The 20,154-nt window shown below is 52.3% G+C and overlaps 2 protein-coding genes across 9 annotated transcripts in view; one reads left to right on the top strand and one right to left on the bottom strand.

Moving 5' to 3' along the window:
* Pou2f2 (POU class 2 homeobox 2) overlaps positions 1-8,672 on the top strand; it is a 106,929-nt gene extending 98,257 nt beyond the window's left edge. For both annotated transcript variants that reach the window (XM_045134477.1, XM_045134478.1), the window contains exons 14-16: positions 4,626-4,827; positions 4,945-5,018; positions 5,254-8,672. In XM_045134477.1, coding sequence (XP_044990412.1) covers positions 4,626-4,827; positions 4,945-5,018; positions 5,254-5,591 — 614 coding nt within the window. In that variant the 3' untranslated portion in view covers positions 5,592-8,672. The remainder of the gene's footprint in view (positions 1-4,625; positions 4,828-4,944; positions 5,019-5,253) is intronic.
* A 4,986-nt stretch (positions 8,673-13,658) lies between these two features.
* On the bottom strand, positions 13,659-19,158 carry Znf574 (zinc finger protein 574). Of its 7 annotated transcripts, XM_045134387.1 has the most exons (3): positions 18,126-18,507; positions 16,733-16,853; positions 13,659-16,614 (listed from the first exon to the last, which is right to left on the bottom strand). In XM_045134387.1, the coding sequence occupies exons 2-3, from the start codon at positions 16,800-16,802 to the stop codon at positions 13,898-13,900; spliced, it is 2,787 nt and encodes a 928-aa protein (XP_044990322.1). In that variant the 5' UTR covers positions 16,803-16,853; positions 18,126-18,507; the 3' UTR covers positions 13,659-13,897. The 7 variants fall into 7 exon arrangements, with proteins under 7 accessions (XP_044990322.1, XP_004670437.2, XP_044990323.1 ...); XM_004670380.2 differs by lacking the exons at positions 16,733-16,853; positions 18,126-18,507 and adding an exon at positions 19,046-19,158; XM_045134388.1 differs by lacking the exons at positions 16,733-16,853; positions 18,126-18,507 and adding an exon at positions 18,680-18,799.
* Positions 19,159-20,154: the final 996 nt, after the last annotated feature.

Here is a 20,154-nt window from a genome sequence, read left to right on the forward strand (position 1 = left end):
TCTCTCCTGGCTTCCAGCCATGCCATTCCATTTTACGTGTCAGCTGTGTATGGTGTCTTCAGCAATAGGGTCTTACCACTGACCTTTGGTGGGTCATCAAGTACTCTGACAGAAGTCTGTCATTGTTTTGGGAAACCTTGTAGGTTTCTCTGATCAAAAGCTCATTGTGGATGATAGCCCCATGCTGGTAATGGGGGTTGCAGGTCAGTGCCCACTAAGAAAATGAGGTAAAACATTAGTTGGGAGATTTTTGATAACTGCTTGGATCTCCATTCTTATAATAGGTCTATTTAAGTGATTAGTCTCATCTTGATTTAATTTATGTAGGTCATAATAATCAAGGATAATAATAATTATTATTATATAATATAATAATATAATAATAATTATTATTATCCATAATAATCCATTTCTTTCAGATTTTCATACTTGGTGGAGTATGTTTTTATAGTATGTCCCTATGACTTTTTGAATTTCTCTGGTATCTGTTGTGATGCTTCCTTTTTCATCTCTAATTTATTAATTGGTGTCTCTTCTCTCTTTCTTTTGGTCAGATTTGCTAAGGGTTTATCAATCTTGTTCATCCTTTCAAAGAACCAACTCTTTGTTTCTTTGATTCTTTGGATTGTTTTTTTTTTTTTCTTTTTGGTTTCTATTTCATTAATTTCTGCCCTAATCTTTATTATTTCCTTCCATTTACTGAATTTTGGTTTGCCTTGTTCTTCTTTTTCCAAGGCTTTAAGATGAAGCATTAAGTCGTTTACTTGAGACCTTTCTAATTTCTTAATATAGACACTTAAAGCTATAAATTACCCTCTTAGGACTGCCTTCATTGTGTCCCCAAGGTTTTAGTTTGTTGTGTGCTCATTATCATTTGACTCTATGCATTTTTTATTTCCTTCTTGATTTATTCATTGACCTACTCATCATTTAGTAGTATGTTGTTTAGTTTCCATGATTTTGTGTATGCTCTATAGCTTTTCTTGCTATTGATTTGTAGTTTGATTCCATTGTGGTCAGATAGAATGCAAGGAATTATTTCAATTTTCCTGTATTTGCTAAGATTTGCTTTGTGTTCTAATATATGGTCCATTTTAGAGAATGTTCCATTGTGCTGCTGAAAAGAATGTATATTCTGCAGCATTTGGATGAGATGTCCTGTATATATCTGTTAGGTCCATTTGTTTTATGACCTCATTTAATCCAGATGCCTCTCTGTTTATTTTTTGCCGGGACGACCTGTCAACTGATGAGAGTGAGGTGTTGAAGTCACCCACTACAACTGTGTTTGGTGTTATCTGTGACCTTAGTTCTAATAGCGTTTGTTTGAAGAAGTTGGGAGACCCCATGTTAGGTGCATATATGTTTAGGATTGTAATGTCCTCCTGTTGGAGTGTGCCTTTACTCAATATAAAGTGACCTTCTTTATCTTTCTTAACTAATGTTGGACTAAGGTCTACCTTGTCAGATATTGGCATAGCAACCCTGCTTGTTTTCTAGGCCCATTTGCTTGAAACACCATTTTCCGACCTTTCACCCTAAGATAGTGTCCATCCTTTGTAGAAAGGTTTTTTGGAGGCAACAAATTGAAGGAACCTGCTGTTTAATCCAGTCTGCAAACCTATGTCTTTTGTTTGGGGCATTGAGGCCATTGATATTAAGAGGCATTTTTGAAAGTGTGTATTTATTTTTGCCTTTTTTTTTTTTTTTGGTAGTTCTTCTGGTTTTACCTTTGCTTTCTTGTATTAACTAGTATTTGAGAATTATTTGTTTTTTTTCCAGGTTCCTTATATGTGAGCTTTTCTTTCTCTTAAGCATGGAGGATTCTTTCAAGTATTTCCTATAGAGTTAGTTGCTTTTGTCATCAAATATTCCTTTAAGCCAAGCGTGGTGGCACACGCCTTTAATCCCAGCACTTGTGAGGCAGAGGTAGGAGGATCGCCGTGAGTTCAAGGCCACCCTGAGACTACATAGTGAATTCCAGGTCAGCCTGGGCTAGCATGAGACCCTACCTCAAAAAACCAAATATATATATATATATATATATATATATATATATATATATATATATATGTATGTATATATATATATATATATTCCTTTAGCCTGCTTTTTTTTTTTTTTTGTGGAATGTCCTTATTTCTTCATCTATTTGAATGGATAGCTTTGCAGGATAAAGTAACCTTTAAAGTTGTTATCTTTCAGAACTTGAGATATATCACTCCATGTCCTTCTGGCTTTTAAAGTTTGTGTTGAATACTCTGCTGTGATCCTGATGGGCTTCCCTTTGTAGGTAACTTGATTTTTCACTACAACTGCTTTCAATATACTCTCTTTGGTTTGTATGTTTGGTAGTTTAATTATAATATGGCGAGGAGAGGTTCTCTCCAGGTTTTGTCTGGTTGGTGTTCTAAAGGATTCCTGTATCTGCATTGGCACCTCTTTTCCCAATTTGGGGGAAGTTTTCCTCTATGATTTTGTTGAAAATACTACAATGCCTTTGGAGTGAGATTCTTCTCCTTCTACTATGCCCTGAATTCTTATGTTTGATCTTTTCATAGTGTCCCAAATATCTTGAAATTCCCATTCATACTTTCCTATTAGTTTGTCTTTCTCTTTGTTGGACTGTATTAGATCTGCCACCTGGTCTTCTAGCTTAGATATTCTGTCCTCTCCTTCATCCATTCTACTGGTGAGATTTTCTACAGAGTTTCCGTATTTTTGTCTTGTATTGACCTCTTTAATTTCATTAAATTGCTTTCCTGTGTCTTCTTTGATTCCTTTGATTTCCTCTTTGACTTCTTTGAGCATATTTATAATCATTCTTTTGAAATCTTTCTCAGGCATTTCCTCTAACTCGCTCTCACTGGAGGTCATTTCTGATGCATTAGTACTTTTTGGTAGATTTATATTGTCTTGATTTTTGGTGTTTCTTGTGTTACAATGTTCATATTTTTGCATTTTGGATTAATTTAATGCTTGGATTTTCTAGTTAGCTGCAGTATTATTAGATGTATCAATCAATCTGATGTTATATTTCTTCAGGGTAGGAGCTTAAGGTGCTAGGTGTGGCTCTCAAGACTCTCAGAGTATCTACAAAAGTGACCCTAGGTGTGGGGTTTGCCTGCTATGAGAGTATTCAAGTAGGCTGAGTGGAACACAACATAGGCAGATTCTAAAATTTAACTAAACAATGTACACATCCAATGAAATACAGAACAGAGTATTTATGCAAGAGTAGGTATTGTGACTAGATCCTTTAACAAAGTCACAGTCCCTTAGGATATGTTGCCCCACACCCTTAATCCTGCCAACTAGTAGGCTACGATTTCTGGTCTGTTGAGGACCCTTCCCTATCGAACAACAGAAGAGGAAACAAAGGCAATATAAATCAGGAAGCAACAAATAACAAGCCCAAAATATAGTTTATTTAAGAATGGCAGATCCAACCATCCGTTAGATTTAACATATAATTTTTCCTGATATGGAAGGTGCAATTAGCACTTCTGATTCAAGCCTATATACCAGGCTTCTCTGGCGGGTACTGACCTGGTGTAATCCCAGTTACCTTTTGGGATGATTTTGGTCTCAGTTATGCTGCGCTCCTGCTTGGGTCCCTCTTTGGTGCACTGTGGGTTCAAGTAGGCTGGCTGGGCCGCTGGATCACTGCTCTGGTCGCCGGTGCTGGGTGCTGTGAGCTCCCTTCCCCTGGTCTCTGGTGCTTGCTAGGGCTTATACTGGTGGTGGTTGGTTGGGGGGAGGGGAGGCTGTGGATGGTGGCCCTAGTTCTCCTGCTGGTCCACGTGATCCTCTACCTCATGAGCTGCTCTCCGTTGGTTGTTGTGGTCTTTTCTTCACATTTCTTGAGTTGGCGAGAGCTTTGGTGTGAGTGGAAGATCTTTCACCTGGCTTTTCCTGCGGCTCAGGCCGAGCCTGGAAGCTGTGGCCCCGTGGACCTGGCACTGCCGCCGCTGCTGGAGCCGCTCTGCCAGCCTCTGTGGGCTCTGGGCACTCTGGATCTCTCCTACTTCTCTGCTGCCGCTGATAATTTCTTATACACCTCACTTTTTAGTAGAAGAGTGTATTTTGATGTTTTTTTTTTTCTTGGTTTTTTGAGGTGGGGTCTCACTCTAGCTCAGGCTGACCTGGAATTCACTATGTAGTCTCAGGATGGCCTCTAACTCATGGCGATCCTCCTACCTCTACCTCCCAAGTGCTGGGATAAAAGGCGTGCGCCACCACACCCGGCCTGTTTTTTTTTTGTGGTAGGGTTATGCTTTAGCTCCGGCTGGCCCAGAATTCACTCTGCAGTGTCAGGTTGCTCTTGACCTCATAGCTATCCTCCTATTTCTGCCTCCTGAGTGCTGGGACTAAACCACCATGCCCGGCTTTGGCTTTCTTCTTTGTTTTTTTGAGGTAGGGTCTCACTCTAGCCCAGGCTGACCTGGAATTCGCTCTGTAGTCTCAGGTTGGTCTTGAACTCACGGCGATCCTCCTACCTCTGCCTCCCGAGTGCTGGGATTAAAGGCGTGTGCCACCAGACCTGGCTTTGTCTTTCTTGATGAAGGACCAGTCGAAGCTAAAAACTCTGTCTTTCTGTCTCTCCCTCTCTTTCCCTCTGGCAGTTACTACCTTATCCTCAGCTGTGGGGACGCTCCACCCCAGCCGGACAGTTGGAGGGGGTGGGGGTGGGGGCGGGGCCGCGCCCCCCCTCAATTCCATACCCTCTGTCACTCCCCCACCCCCGGCAACCACCAATAGCACAAACCCCAGCCCTCAAGGCAGCCACTCAGCCATCGGCTTGACGGGCCTGAACCCCAGCACGGGGTAAGTATGCTGCGGTTTGGCTGCCACTGGGCGGTCACTGGTGCTTTTCCAGGTGGGGTGCCGCACCCCAATCCTGTCCCGCGCTCCCCTGCTAATGCTCCTGCTTTGCTCTTGCAGAAGCACAATGGTAGGCTTGGGCTCTGGGCTGAGTCCAGCCCTCATGAGCAACAACCCTTTGGCCACTATCCAAGGTGCGTGCTGCCCTCACGTCATGGTCACTGTCGCCCACCATCGCTGCTCCAGCCACACCCCTTGCTCACTGCACTGCTCCCTCTTCATCCCCATCTCATCGGGGGCACGTGTGACGGGTGCTGACGGGGGGAGGGGGTGTTCGGTGAGGCAGGCACTAGAAGATGACAGTCTCCCCCGTGGCTTGCTGTGTCCCCAGCCCAGCCTCCCTCTCTTTTTCTCTCTCTCTCCCACCAGCCCTGGCCTCTGGTGGAACCCTGCCCCTTACCAGCCTTGATGGCAGCGGGAACTTGGTGCTGGGGGCGGCCGGAGCGGCCCCAGGGAGCCCGGGCCTGGTGACATCACCTCTCTTCCTGAACCACGCGGGGCTGCCCCTGCTCAGCGCCCCACCGGGGGTGGGTCTACTGTCCGCAGCAGCTGCAGCCGTGGCGGCCTCCACCTCCAGCAAGTCACCTGGCCTCTCTTCGTCCTCTTCATCGTCCTCCTCCTCTTCCTCTTCCTCCACCTGCAGCGAGGTGACAGCCCAGACCCCTGGAAGCTCAGGGGGGCCTGAGGCAGGGTCCAAGGCTGAGTGAGGGCCTGCCATATACCTCCCCTCCCACTCTTCCGGACCCCGCCTTGGCTCCCAGTGCCTGGGGAGAAGGTGAGGAGGCCAGTGGTGAGGGGGTTGCAGCATGTCCTCCGAGTGACAAGGGAGAAAAGAAAGACCAAAAAACAACCAAAAAAAAAGAAAAGAAAGAAACTAACCAACGAAAGAAAACCAAAAAAACAATCACAACAGAAACCAGCTGCCCTAAGGGAACCAGAGATGAAAAACAAACCAAAAAAACAAAAAAACAAAAAACAAAAAAAAAACCAAAAACCAAAAACAAAAAATCTCCCCCATCCCCCAACAAAATCAACCAAACCAAAAAAAAAAAAAAACCAGTCTCGAGCCAGATCTGGGAACATTCCTGCTCGCGCTTGACTGCTAAGACACCAAATAGCCCCTGGCCGGGAGCAAAGCAGCCTGGGGCAGCTCGGGCCTCATGCCTGGGAGCCTGGCTGTGGGGCCAACCCCCAACCTCAGCACCCCCCCCCTCCGGAGGTGGGGGGACAGAGAAGGAACAAGAGAATGTGCCAGCCTGCTGCCCGCCCCCTCCCCGTCCCAAGCCCCAGCCCTGGGTCAGCGGAGACCGGGCAGAAGCCTGGGCAGGCAGGAGGGGCACCGGGGAGGGCCCGGAACTACCTGCCAAATGGTCTTTTCCAGAAAGTAAAAGAGGAAGAGCCTGAACAACCTTACACCAAATATTCAGTAGCTTCATCCAAAGGATGTACAGAATTTTTAGCGTTGTGCTCAACAGAATGTGTCCCTAACATGTGTCCCCTCCCCCCCAGCTCTCCCCACTAGGCCGCGGCGGGAGGGGGTGTCTTGCTTTCCTCCCTGCCCCCCCCCTGCCTGGGGAGAGTTCAGGGGAAGGCCTGGGAGTGACTTTTTTCATTCCTTGTGCCTCCCAGGACCGTTGCCCTTGGAGGGTGGGCTAGGCCACTTTGCCAAGTTCCAGTCTCATGAGTCTCTCCCCCCCTCAACCCTGTCTGCTCTTCTGCTCTGGAGTAGACCCCCTCCCCAGACTATGGGAAGGTGGTCATCGCAAGCAAAAGGGGATGAGGTGAGGGCTTTAAAGTTGTCTTTCTTTCCATCCTGTTGGTCAATTTCCCTGAAGAAAGAAAAAAAAAAGAAAATTTCATATTCCAGTGCCTATCCGTGGGATCTTTCACGTTCCTTAACATTAACCAGAAACCAAAAAGAAACTTGCCTCGCTCCGCCCACCCTGTGCCCCCTGACAGTGGCAGATACCTCCCCCCTCCCCATGCACACACGCACACACCCCTGTGGTGGGCTCCTTCCGGGTGGCACCCTGTCAGGGTCCACGCGGCGGGGACAGTGCCGTGATCTGTGGTCTCCATCCAAGAGGGCGCTTGTGGTGGCCACCACACCCATGAAACCTCCACGGGTCTTGGCCGGAGCCTGCGTGTGCCCGTCCCTGGACACACCTCAATACTGAACAGAGGAGGCGCTGCTGGGAGCCACCTTGCCCTCCTGCGATTGTGGAGGCCGACAAAATTTTGAACCAAAAAAACAAAAAATCCAAAAAAAAAAAAAAAACACAACAAAAACAAAAACAGAAAACCAAACAAACAATAAATTAAAACTAGAAAAAAAAAGAATTTATAGATATATATATAGATTATATATATATATACATATATATATGAGAAAGAAGATGAGGATTCTTGGAGAACAAGAGAGGCCGCGAGGTGGAGCCAAGCCCTGCACAGCGGTTCAGGCCCTTGGTCCCCAAGGCGGATGAAAAGACATAATGCTTCTTTCTCTTCACAAATACCTCATGGACGTCGTTGTGGTCTTCGGGAAAGCTGGAGGTGGGGGGACGGACGCTGGGGCCAGGCCCGTCCCAGCCAGGGTGGATGGAAGCGGGTGGTGGGGCTGACGGAGGGTGTCAGGGACCATGGTGAAGTGCCCCAAAGTCCCCCCCACTCCAATCAACTGAAAAAGCTTTAAGGGGAAAAAAAAAAGGCAAGAAAGCAAAAAGAATGGAGAAAAGAAAACACAACTTTTGGGTGGTTCGATTCCCCACGCCCCACCTTGATTTCTGTTCTCTCCTGTGTCCGGTTTCTGTCCTCCGCTCTCCTCTCCCTCCTCTCTTACTTCCGTCAGTCTCACTCTGTCTCTCTCCTCAAACCAAAGTGTTGCTGTGAAAGGCTCGAGCCCTTGAAATAAGAGTGGCCCCGCCCCCTGGCTGGGCAGGAGCAGAGGGAGGGGACAGCTGGCTGATGAGTCCCTTGTCCCCCAGCAGCTTGCACGCTGGACACTGTGAGCAGAGGCAGCCAGGGCCCCAGGCCCGTCTCGGTGTTCTGTTCTTCTGGTCTCCCTTCTGCCCCCCTTCCCGGGTGGGGGTGGGGGGACAAAAACTGTCGTGCTGGGTCCCCGAGGCAGCAGGGTGCCTGTGGGGGCAGTGGTAGAGTGGCCAGTCCCCAGCTCCCCGGCATCTCATCCGCCTGACCCATCCTCGCTAGAATGTAAGCGTCTCCCTGCACCGACTCCTTGCCCTCTCCCTACCTCTGAATTTGTCCATTTCAATTTCCTGAAGAGCGGGCGGCTAGCAAGAGGGCCTGGGTCCCAACCCGAGGGTGGAGAGGGGGCCAAGGGCTTCTGACCAGAAGGGAAGACGTTTGACTAGAACAGAATGAAAAGGATAACAAACAACAACAACAAAGAAAAGAACCCTCCAAGAAGACAGGCAGCCTGGAAGGCATGGTGGAGATGACTCAAACAAAAACTATGATTCTAAACCAAAAGAGAAAGAAAGAAAGAAAGAAAAAGGAAAGAAAATCCAGGACTCGCCACTACCACCCAATTCATCCTGCTTCCTCCGTCGAGACCTAACCTGGACGACCCCCCACCCCAGCGTGGGGGAGTGGGGCAAAAAGAGGAGGAAGCAGGGGCAGGGACAGGGCAGATACCCTGGCATTGGTGGAGGGACCCCTCCCATGCAGCCGTGGGTGGTGGGGACCCTCCCCATCCAACCTCCACAACTGGGAAAAGAAAAAAAAAAAAAAAAAAAAAGGAAAATTCCTGGGAGGGGGAAATAACCAAATCCCAAGCTTTAACTACAGCTGTGAAACCAAATATTGGGAAGGGGGTGGGAGGGAGGGAGGGAGGGGCAGGTGAGCCCCAGGTCTCCCCTCTGGGTCCCCTCTCCCCTGAGGACTCGAGATAAGGCACCAAATACCTCATAGAACTTTAATGTTAAAAAAAAAAAAAAAGGAAACCAAATATCGTTGGCTGGGGGCCAGCCAGGGCAAGGGGGTTGGGGGGGGCTGGAGGGAGTCAGGGTTGGAAAGGTGATGGGGGAATTCCAGCCCCCCCACCCTCACCTGCTCCTTCCACTCCAGTCAACCCCAGTCTCGACTCCGGGAAACAAAACTATCTCATCGTTTTTATTTTGTGGTCTGTACAGAGCCTATGTCCGTGTGTCTGTGTGAGCGAGAGTTGGCGAGCGAAGGAGCTTTAAGTGGGAGTGGGAGGGAGAAGACCCCAGGCCAGGCTCCGGGCTAGCTTAGATGTCAGGTGGGGTGAGGGGCAGAGGCCTGGGCTAGAGAGGAGAGGTGAATGACTGGGGTGCAGCAAGCCCTTCGAATTTTCTTCTCCAGTCTTGACCTCCACTTAAGCGAGGGGCAGAGGTTGGGTCTACCTTAATGGCAGGCCTTTTAATTGTGCCAAAATAAAAAAAAGAAAAATGCCAGTAACTAAACCACCTTTCTGTTCCCTTCTGGGGGAGGGTATGCAGGGTGGGGCCCAGAAATGGGAGGGAGAGACTGGGTGTGTACAGGGGGGAGGGAGAGAGAGTTCCCAAGCCCCTATGGGAGAGGCTAAAACTGGGAGAAGAGGGAAGGCGTAAGCTGTCCCAAGTTTCCCAGGGAAGACCATGAGGGGCTCCAAGGCCTGCCCCCTGGGAAAACTGAGCAAGGACCCAGACAAGAGGGGTAACCTCTTGACTTGGTGAATTTCTCCCATCCAGCCCATTCCCAGGGTGCCTCTCTCTTCCTCTAGCCCAGGGTAGGGGGAACCGAGTGAGAGACAGACTGAGCGAGATTGAGACACGCGGGCCCCCCACCGGGTCTCTGAGTGGGAAAGGCCAGTGCAAGAGCTAAAGACCTCCAAGAGAAAAAAAAAAAAAAAAAAAAGAAACAAACCAAAGATTTAACCATTAAAAAAAAATAAAAACCCACAGACAACTCCGCTACCTTTTTATATGTTGGGAAAAAAAGTGAAAAAAAATTTAAAATTAAAAAAAAAAAAACACAAAAACTCCAAGCCGCAGTTCTTTTGTGCGGTTTAAACTTTGACCTCAGCAGTCTCCAAGGCAAGACGACGATGACAAGGCGGATACAAAGGAAAAAAAAAATGTATATTTTTAAAAGTATTTGTCCTTGAGATGTTAGCTCCTTGCTAAACACACAAAAAGGGAGCAAAAAAAAAAGAAAAAGAAAATATCCAGAGTGTTGCTGGGACGGAGACAACTTTTTGCTTTGCCTGTGACCCCTCCTTCCTCCCTCCCCCCTCCTCTCCTCTAGCTCCCTCCCCTCTGCCCACCAACCTGTCCCCCAAGCCCAGGGGCTCAGTGTTTATTTATATAACTTCAGGGTGACTGGGGCTTCTCTGGAACGGGGGGAGGGCCCTTTGGACGGCGGCAGGTGGAGAGAGGGACAGGCGTTTCTGGGGACAAGCAGAGGCCTTTCATCAGCTCCTCTCAGCCCTTTATCTCACTGCCGCCACCACCCACCACCTCCAAGCCCAAGGGTGCAGTAGGGACAGGTGATCACCCTATGTCGTAAAGATCTGATCGGTCTGACCCTTTATTTATTTTTTTTGGGGGGGGGGGAGTTGTCTCTCACCTACTCACTTGAATGCCCAGGTATAAGTGGGCGACCTAGAGGGGTGTGTGGCCAAAGTGAGTAGGCCTTGGAGTGACCTGCCTGTCCTCCATGCCCACTGAGGTAGTCCTCCTTTTGGTTCTCTGACCCCTGTGTCGCTAGTCCCTCCCCTCCCGTCCTGTCATCCCCTTCCTGTCTCTTCCGTGGTAGGGTTAGTGTCTCGGTGTTGGCTCCGATCTGCCTGTTCGTTGTACAATGTGCTTCTTTTAAGGCCCCATTTTTGTAACTTGAGTGTGTCATTCATCTGAACAACAAACATCAAAAAATAAAAAATTTAAAAAAAAAACTGTACAGAGAGAAATGCTGCTTGTTCTCCTGACTGTCCTGGAAGTGAGAAAGGGTGTGGGGGAGAAAGATGTGAGGGGGCTGGAGGACTTGAGTACCAGGCTAACATAAGCTCAAGGTCAAAGAAACTGTACCATGGTCAGAAGCTCCTCAGGACCCACATAAGCCAGAGGCACAAGGTGGCACATGTGCCTGGAGTTCCTTTGCTGTGGCTGGAGATCCTGGTGCACCCATTCTCCCTCTCTCTCTCAAGTGTGTGTGTGTATATATATATATATATTTTTTTTAAGTTCCGAACCTATTTTTTTCTCCATTCAGATAATGAAATCTTGGAATGTAAGATGAATTCAAATTCTCAAATCCAAATTTCAGTTCTGTCCTCCTATAAATGTGAGCTCTCATCTGTCCAGCAGGGTCAACACCTACCTCATGGAGTAAAATCATGCTCAGGGGAGAGATCCTTGGAATCTTTTTGTTTTTTGCACTGAAACAAAGAAACCAGCACGTACTATCCCACCTCTACCCCTGGAGGCCTCCCCATTTGACTAAAATAACCCTTTAAAGTAAGAGTTGAGGGCTGGAGAGATGGCTTAACGGTCTAAGAGCTTGCCTGTGAAGCCTAAGGACTCCGGTTTGAGGCTCGATTCCCCAGGACCCACGTTAGCCAGATGCACAAGGGGGCGCATGCAACTGGAGTTTGTTTGCAGTGGCTGGAGGCCCTGATGTGCCCGTTCTCTCTCTTTGCCTCTTTCTCCCTCTGTCACTCTCAAATAAATAAAAATAAACAAAAATTAAAAACTAAAGCTGGGCGTGGTGGCGCACGACTTTAATCCCAGCACTCAGGAGGCAGAGGATTGCTGTGAGTTCCAGGCCAGCCTGAGTTAGAGTTAGTTCAAGGTCAGCCTGCCCTAGAATAAGACTGACTGGAAAAGAAAAAAAAAAGAAAAAAAAGCAGAGGCTGGAGTGATAGCTCAGCAGTCAAAGGCACTTACTTGCAAAGCCTGTCGGCCCAGGCTCAATTCCCCAGCTACCCACATAAAGCTGTAGAGGCATTCATTTGCAGCAGTGAGGCCCTGATGCCCCCCCCACACACAAATAAATAAATAGTTGGTGAGGGGCTGGAGAGATGGCTTAGCTGTTAAGGTGCTTGCCTCCAAAGCTGAAGCACAGGTTCGACTCTCCAGAACCCACGTAAGCCAGATGCACAAGGTGGCACGTGTGTCTGGAATTCATTTGCGGTGGCTAAGGCCAGTGGCAGGTCACCGGCATGGACAAGGGCTGGGATTGTGGCTCAGTGGCGGGTCGCTGGCACGGATGACAGCCTAGGTTCAAGCTCCTCCTTTGAGGGCCGGCTACTCGCCACGCCGTCCTGGAGAAGTCACTCAAGTCGGTGCTACCGACACCTTCGCAGGCCAGGCTGGGTTCCCTGCTAGAAACCACTGAACATCAGGGACGGTCTTGTTGGCGGAAGAGATGGCTCAGAGGTTAAGGCACTTGCCTGCAAAGCCTAACAGCCCAGGTTCGATTCCCCAGGACCCACATTAAGCCAGATGCACAAAGTGGTGCATCTGGAGTCTGTTTGCAGGGGGAGGAGGCCCTGGAGTGCTCATGTCCTCCCTCTGTGCTCACAAACAAGTAAGTTATGATTGGGGGCTGGAGAGATGTTAGCAATTAAGGCACTTGCCTCCAAAGCCAAAGGTCCCGGGTTTGATCGCTCAGGACCCACGTAAGCCAGATGCACAAGGTGGTGCACGCGTCTGGAGTTCATTTGCAGTGGCTTAAGTCCCTGGCACACCCATTCACTGGCTCTCTTTCTCTCAAATAAATAAATCATTGGGAAATGCAAGCTACTTTTAAAAGGAGTATTTTTGTTTTCAAGCAAAGGAATTTGGGGAGCTGACTTCTCCCTCCGCTTCTATTCACTGCCTGAGGACTGTCCTTTCTTACTCAACCTCTTCTCTGAGCAACCCATGAAACTCGAGTTTTCCCAACAAAGTCCCAAAGCCGTGGCACCCCGAGTAGCGGCAGTCTCGGCTTCCTTTCCCTGACATGCCCATACTCTCTAGTAAGTAAAAATACTGGGGGAACACCCTATTGGCTGAGTCACAGCGGGCATATGCACTTGGAGTTTGTTTGCACTGTAAGAGGCCCTGGTGCATCCATTCCCTTTCTCCTTGCAAGTATATATGTGTGTGTATTATGTATATATAATTTCCATATATAATTTCCTTTCTCTAAAACGTCCCAGCGCTCGGCGTAAAGGGCTTCACCCTTTCCACAGGCCGTGGGGCCCTCTAGTGGCCACAGAACCATGCTGCCTCCTTCACCTGGCACGAGGGAAAAGTGGGGTTGGGGTCAAAGATACACTCAGGCTGTTTTCTCTCTCTCGTTTTGTTTTTTTTTTTTTTTTGTTTGTTTGTTTGGTTGGTTTTTCGAGGTAGGGTCTCACTCTGGTCCAGGCTGACCTGGAATTCACTCTGTCATCTCACGGTGGCCTTGAACTCACGGCAATCCTACCTCTGCCTCCTGAGTGCAGGGATTAAAGGCCTGCGCCACCACGCCCGGCTGTTTTTTCTTTTTTTTTTTTAAGGTAAGGTCTCCCTCTAGCCCAGGCTGACCTGGAACTCACTATGTAGTCTCAGTGACCTTAAACTCACAGCGATCCCTACTTTTGCCTCCCGAGTGCTGGGATTAAACGCACGTGCCACCACGCCCGGTTTAGGCTGATTCCTCTTTAGCCCGCTTTCCCCGCCAGGGCCCACTCTGGGTGTTAGGAATGCAGCTATGAGAAATCACAGGAAGACCTGGCCTCATGACCCCAAAATTCCAGCCCTACACCACTGGGCCTGACAGAAGCACACCAGCGTCCAACTCAGTCTTTATTGTTTCACTGCGGGACCACCCTGTAGGTGGGCGGTGGAGGATGGGGCCTTAATGCATCAAGGGCCCCAAAGCACCCCACAAAAGAAAATAATAAATCCAGTCACAGGACTTCTATGGCGGTGGGAGGAAAACGAAAACTATGGTATGTACAGAGGTCTAGAGGGAGGCTCGAGGCCTTGGCACCAGCACATGGTGGTGCTGAGGAGGGAAGGGGCGGTCACCCACTGATCTGGACCCCTTCGGCTTCCGCCAGAGGGTAGATCTCAATGGCCTCCACCAGGGGCAGGGCCTCCACCGCCGTCTCCATCACAGCCAGGCCCACGGCAGCCTCGGCCTCGGCCAGCTGCTGCCGCACAGCCGCCTGTTGCTGCTGCTGGTGGGTCTTGCGGTGCTTCCAGAGGTTGGAGAAGGAGCGGTAGCTCTTGCCGCAGTCGGGGCAGGAGTAGGGCCGCTCCCCCGTGTGGATGCGCCGGTGTTCCGCCAGGCGCATGGAGATGGCAAAGGCCTTGCCGCACACTTCACAGGCAAAAGGTCGCTCGCCCGTGTGCAGGCGCCGGTGGTCTTTCAGGTGGGTGCTCTGACGGAAGGCCTTGCCGCAGTCCGGGCACGGGTACGGCCGTTCGCCCGTGTGGATCCGCCGGTGCACCTGCAGCGAGGTCTCGGTGCTGAACAGCTTCTTGCACTCGCCGCACTCCAGGCCTCGGCGGCGGGCAGGGGCCGCGGGAGCCGCAGGCACATTGCCCCCGAGGGCTGTCGGGGAGGCGGTGACTGGTGTGCGAGTGGCCCTCGGGGCCCGGGGTGCTGGGGGCTCCTTGGCCAGAACCTCTCCGGGCCCAGCAGCTGCATGGGCTGCCTCGTGCGCCTGCAGGCGCGCAGCAGAGCCCACCTTCTTGCCACAGGTCCCGCACTCGAAGCGCCGAGGGGCCTGGGCGGCGGCGGCGGCACAGCGGTGCTCCCGGAGCCGCAGAGAGGACGGGAAAGCAGCCCCGCAGGACGGGCAGCGGTGCGGCTGGCGCCCGGCGTGGACCACGAGCTGGTGCACCTCCAGCAGGCGGCGCAGCAAGAAGGAGCGGGGGCACTCCCGGCACTTGTAGGGGTACTCGCCGGTGTGGTGGTAGCGGTGCATGAGCAGGCGGTAAGGGCGGTGGAAGCGCACCCCGCACTCCTGGCAGCGGTACGGGAAGTGCTGCGCGTGCACCAGGCGGTGCTGTCGCAGGGTGGAGCTCTGCGTGAACGCCTTGCCGCAGTCCCCGCAGCGGTAGGGCCGCTCCCCGGTATGCGTGAGCCGGTGGCGGGCCAGGTTGGCAGGTGAGTTGAAGGGCTTGGAGCAGTCAGGGCACGGGAAGGGCCGCTCTCCTGTGTGTGTGCGCAGATGGTTGCGCACGTGCGACTTCTTCTTGAACATCTTGCCACAAATGCTGCACTTGTGGCGCCGCTCGAGCCGGTGCACGAACCGCTGGTGCCGGGTCAGCTGCAGCGCCTTGGCAAACTCCCGGCTGCACAGGAGGCAGCGGTAGGTGCCCGGGGCCGTGGGTTCCACGGAGCTCTCTTCAGACGCCGGGGGCTCCGGAGCCTCTGGCTCACCGCTCTCAGCTGGGGTGGGCTCAGGTAAACCAATGACAGGCTCCTCTGGTGGGACCGGGGTTGTAGGCAGAGGCACGCCCCCTGCCCCATGGGTCCGCCGGTGATAAAGGAACTTGGTAAGGTTGACAAAAGTCTTGCCGCAGGGGCACGAATGCAGAGGATTTGGGGTGTGGGCTCGCCGGTGGGCCAGGAGGAGCGCTTCCGTGCCGAAGGCCAGGCCACAGTCCACACACAGGAAGTGGGACTCGCTGCTGTGGTCACCCAGGTGCTGGTCCAGACTGGAGGGGCTGGGGAAGACCCGGCTGCACAGGGGGCACTTAAAGACGCCCTCGCGGTGACTCCGCAGGTGCTGCTGCAGCTGGTGGGGCGAGAGGAAGAGCTGGTCACAGGCCGAGCAAAAGAGTTCCTGGGTGGCCGCAGCGCCCGGCTCCTCGCTGTTGCTCCTCCGGGGCCGGCGCCCCCGGCGATCGCGTCCAAGGGCTTCCCCGTTACGCAGCTCGTAACTGTGGTCCGAGGACGGCAGGGGCTCGGGCTGAGGCACCGGTACCTCGGCAGGCGACGGGACCAGGGTCTCGGGCTGTAAGCCAGGCTCCTCGGACTCCGGGGCGGGGGCGGGGAAGTGGGTCGCCTGGTGCTCCAAGAAGTCGGCGGGCAGCTGGAAGAGCTGCGAGCACTCGGAGCACTTGTACAGGAGCAGCTCCACCTCCGTCACCACCTCAGTGGTGGCGGCGGCGGCTGCGGAGGGGACAGCTGCCCCTTCCCCACCCTCTTCTGCCTTTCGGTATGAATGCTCCACAGCTACACGGGCCTGGCTCACAGGGGGGCCGAGGACAACTGGGGACCCCAAGACAACTGGGGCAGGAGCCTTGGTGGGCGTGGCCCGGAGGTGCGTCTGCCTGTGGCTCAGCCACAGCTCCTGGCTGGCAAAGAGAGCCTTGCACTCCACACACTCGAAGTGGATGGCGCTGGAGCTCAGGGGCGCAACCTTGGATGCTGGTGCGGCGGGCACGGCCTCCTGGGGCGCCATCATCTTCAGGTGCAGCTCCTGGTGCTCCAAGAGCTGGCTGGGTGACATCAGCAGTTGCCCACACTCGAGACACTGGTACTGGCTCTCCTGAACTAGGGTCTGATAGAGGCCTGCGCCTGAAGCTGCCTCGGTGGCCACTGTGACCCCAGGGTCGGCCACACCCACCAGTTCGAAGTGCTGCTGGGGCATGTGTGAGTTCTGGTGCACCAGCACCTCCTCCAGGGATCCGTAGAGCTGGTTGCACTCGGAGCAGACATAGCGGTGCTCAATGTACAGGACGGTCTCCTCCGACTCCTCCGTCATGGCAGCAGCCAGGCCCTGGGCTGCAAGGACGGAGAGCGGGGACACGTCAGCTCTCCCAGGGACAGTCCACTCCTTCCACCACCGCGACCTTCCAATGCCTTCCACCTACCGCCCTCCAACCTCCTCAAACGTACAAACCCTTTCTCAGGACTCGACTCCAAGTCTCACTCCTCATCTTGCAGCAAAGTACGCCCACCATGGCCTTCATAACCTACCCAATCCACTCACTTCCCATGACGCACAGCCGGCCCTCAACGCCCTGCCCGGCACAGAGGAATCTGTTTGTCGCCTTTCTACGTAGACCTCCCTGCTCTGACTCACCAACTCATACTCCTGCGTTCCCCCACCAGCCTTCCTGCGTCCCCTCCAAGTTACCCAGGAGAACCCTCACCAGCCTTCCTGCATGCCCTCCAAGTTACCCAGGAGAACCCTCACCAGCCTTCCTGCATGCCCTCCAAGTTACCCAGGAGAACCCTCACCAGCCTTCCTGCATGCCCTCCAAGTTACCCAGGAGAACCCTCACCAGCCTTCCTGGCCTGTTTCTCCAGCCACATTTCTCCGGGGCCTCTTGCTCTTGGGTTCACAACATCTTTTTATTAAAGATTATTTATTTATTTGAGGGAGAGAGAGAGAGAAAGAGAGAACCGGCACCGCCAGACCACTAGTCACTACAAACAAACTCCAGATGCATGCGCCACCATGTGTATCTGGCTTCCGTGGGATCTGGCGAATCGAACTTGGGTCCTTAAGCAAGCACCTTAACTGTAAATCATCTCTCCAGCCCATCTTTTTTTGTTGTTGTCTTGTTTTAAAATTTATTATTTATTTGCAAGAAGAGAATGAAGAGAGAGAATGAGTACATCACAGCCTCGTGTCACTGCAAAAGAACTCTAGATGCATGCACCACTTTATGCATGTGGCCGTACATGGGTCCTTGGGACTTGAACCAGGGGTTTTGGGCTTTGCAGACAAGCACCTCAACCACTAAACCACCTCTCTATCCCCTAATTCCTGTTTTTAAAATTTTGTTTTAATTATCGATTTGTAGGCAGATGGACAGGAAGAGAGAGTATCGGTGCACCAGGGCCTCCAGCCACTGCAAACAGACTCCAGATGTGTCCTGGTGCGCATTCATGCTTTCATTCTCTCTCCTTGCACATAAACTAATTTTTAATTAGTTTGGGTGTGCCAGGGCTTCCTGTCACTGTAAACCAACTCCAGACACACGTGGACACTGGTGAATTAAACCCGGGTGGTCAAGCTTTACAGGCAAGTGCCTTTAGTCACTGAGCCATCTTTCTAGCCCTTACTCCTCTTTCTTCAAGAAGATAGCCACACACTGTAGCCCTATCCAGGGGTACCCAAGAGTATTCTTCAAGACATGGCTTAATCTCCTTTCTACTCTCACTGCCCCAATCCCCTCCAGGGATACCCACACCCCCATATTCTTCTCATGAGGAACTCCCATCACCACCCTAACACATCCCACCCACCCACCCCTATCCTCTTCCTCACACCCAAAGTTTCTCACCAGCCTATTATGGGGAATATCCAGAGTCCCAAGTTATCCATGTGACATTGGCCATCTCATTCTCATGCCAGGAATTCTCAGACTACCACCTCTCTATATAATACATCTCTCTTCCCACTTTACACCCCAGGACACCCAAATCTGACCTTCACTTTCACCTAGTTACCCATACTTATAAACCAAACAAAGCAACCTCCCACCCAGCTCCCTTTTCACACTGCATAATCCGACAAACACCCCTCTCAACACTTTTCAAGGGTACCCAACCCCCCTCACACTGCAAGAGTTCAACGCATCTTTATATTAATTTAACCCCTTTGCCACGTCTGGGTCTTAGCTTTCGGTTTCCCACTGTTTCCTAATACCTTTTCACACTAAGACCCTCTCCACAGCCCCCTTGACACAAGTCAATTCCCCCCCTTTGTGAAGTTACCTTTTATTCCCCACACCCTCCTGGCACCCTAGGGTCCTGCATTCCCCTCCCCCATTTCACCAGCATTCAAGATCCATGGACACTCCTGGGGGTCCTGCATTTCCCCCCCTCCTTATTTCACCAGCATCCAAGATCCATGGGCGCTCCTGAGGGTCCTGCATCCTCCACTGGCCTCAACCAGCACCCAAGTCCTCTTTCCCCAGCATCCGTGGACGCTCTCCGGGGCAGCCCTGAAGCCTCCTCTTCCCACCCCAGCTCCGTCCCGGCCCGCACCCAGCACACGACTCCACCCCCCCCCGACCCCGCCCCGCTTCCCCGCCAGGCCCGCGCGCCCCGTGGCCGTTGGGACCGCTCCGCCCTCCCCGCCCGGTGTACGCAGGCCTAGTGACGCGAGCAAGCCGCCAGGGGTGAGGTGTGGTGCTGGTGGTGGTGCTGCTGGTGTGTGGGGGGAAAACCGGCCGACCCTGCAGCATCCGTTCCAACTCACCCGCCTCCGCCGTCTCACACGCCCCGGGCCCGGCCCCGGGCAGCCGCTCCCCTGGTACCGCCACTCTTAGCGCGCCGTAGTCCTCTCTAGCCGCCGACGTCTCGCCTGCTCCGCAGCCTCGCTCTGGCCTCCCAACAACCCTCAGCAACGCCCCGCCCACCTCCACGGCGCGACACGACCAATCACAGCCCGCCGGGCCCTAGGCCGTGTATCCAATCGGTGCTCGTGTCCCTGCGGCCCCCCGGGCCAATGGCAGCGCAGAACCAATCCGCTAGCTACCCGGTGGATAGTGCCCGCCCCCTTGAGCTCCCAGCTCTCCAGACTCCGCCTGGGTCGACTGGGAAAAGGGGACGCAGAGCGCGATGACGTCAGAGGCCGGCCCGGGCGCCATCTTGGGGGCGCCGGGTTGGGAGTCTGCGCGGTCGGAGGCGCGGCACATGGGGCGGGGGGAGCCGGAGCTGCGGGGCGGAGGGAGGCGGGGGTGATGGCGGATGAAGAAGGAAGGGAAACGCTCAGCCTGTAAAGGAGAGGGGAATCCCGAAGCTCGGATCGCATAGAATCAGGCTGATTTGTATTGCAGGAATTTGGGGGGTGGGGGTGGAGAGCTGGCTTAGCGGTTAAGACACTTGCCTGCGAAGCGTAGGCACACGCAGGTTCGATTCCCCAGGACCCACGTAAGCCAGCTGCACAAGGAGGCGCATGCGTCTGGAGTTCGTTTGCAGGGGCTCCAGTATTTGTGCACCCAATTCTCTATCTGCCTCTTTCTGGGGGGTGGGGGTGGGGAAAGCAAGCAGGGAGATGGCTTGGCATGCCTGTGAAGACTCAGATTCGATTCCAGATGCACATGGCATATTCATCTGAAGTTCGTTTGCAGTGGCTGGAAGCCATGGCGCGCCCATTCTTACACTCCCTACCCCCCCTTTTGAACTCTAATAAATAAATAAAAATAAATAAAAGTAAAAATAAATAAAAATGAAATCTTAAAAAAAAAAAAAAAGGGAATAGGGCCATAGAGATGCCTCACCGGTTAAAGACGCAAAGCCAATTGGCATGGGTTAGATTCCCCAGTTACCCATGTAAAGATAGATGCACAAAGAGGTGCATGCATC

The sequence above is a fragment of the Jaculus jaculus genome, chromosome 14 (assembly GCF_020740685.1).
Source record: "Jaculus jaculus isolate mJacJac1 chromosome 14, mJacJac1.mat.Y.cur, whole genome shotgun sequence".
Taxonomy (NCBI): Eukaryota; Metazoa; Chordata; class Mammalia; order Rodentia; family Dipodidae; genus Jaculus; species Jaculus jaculus.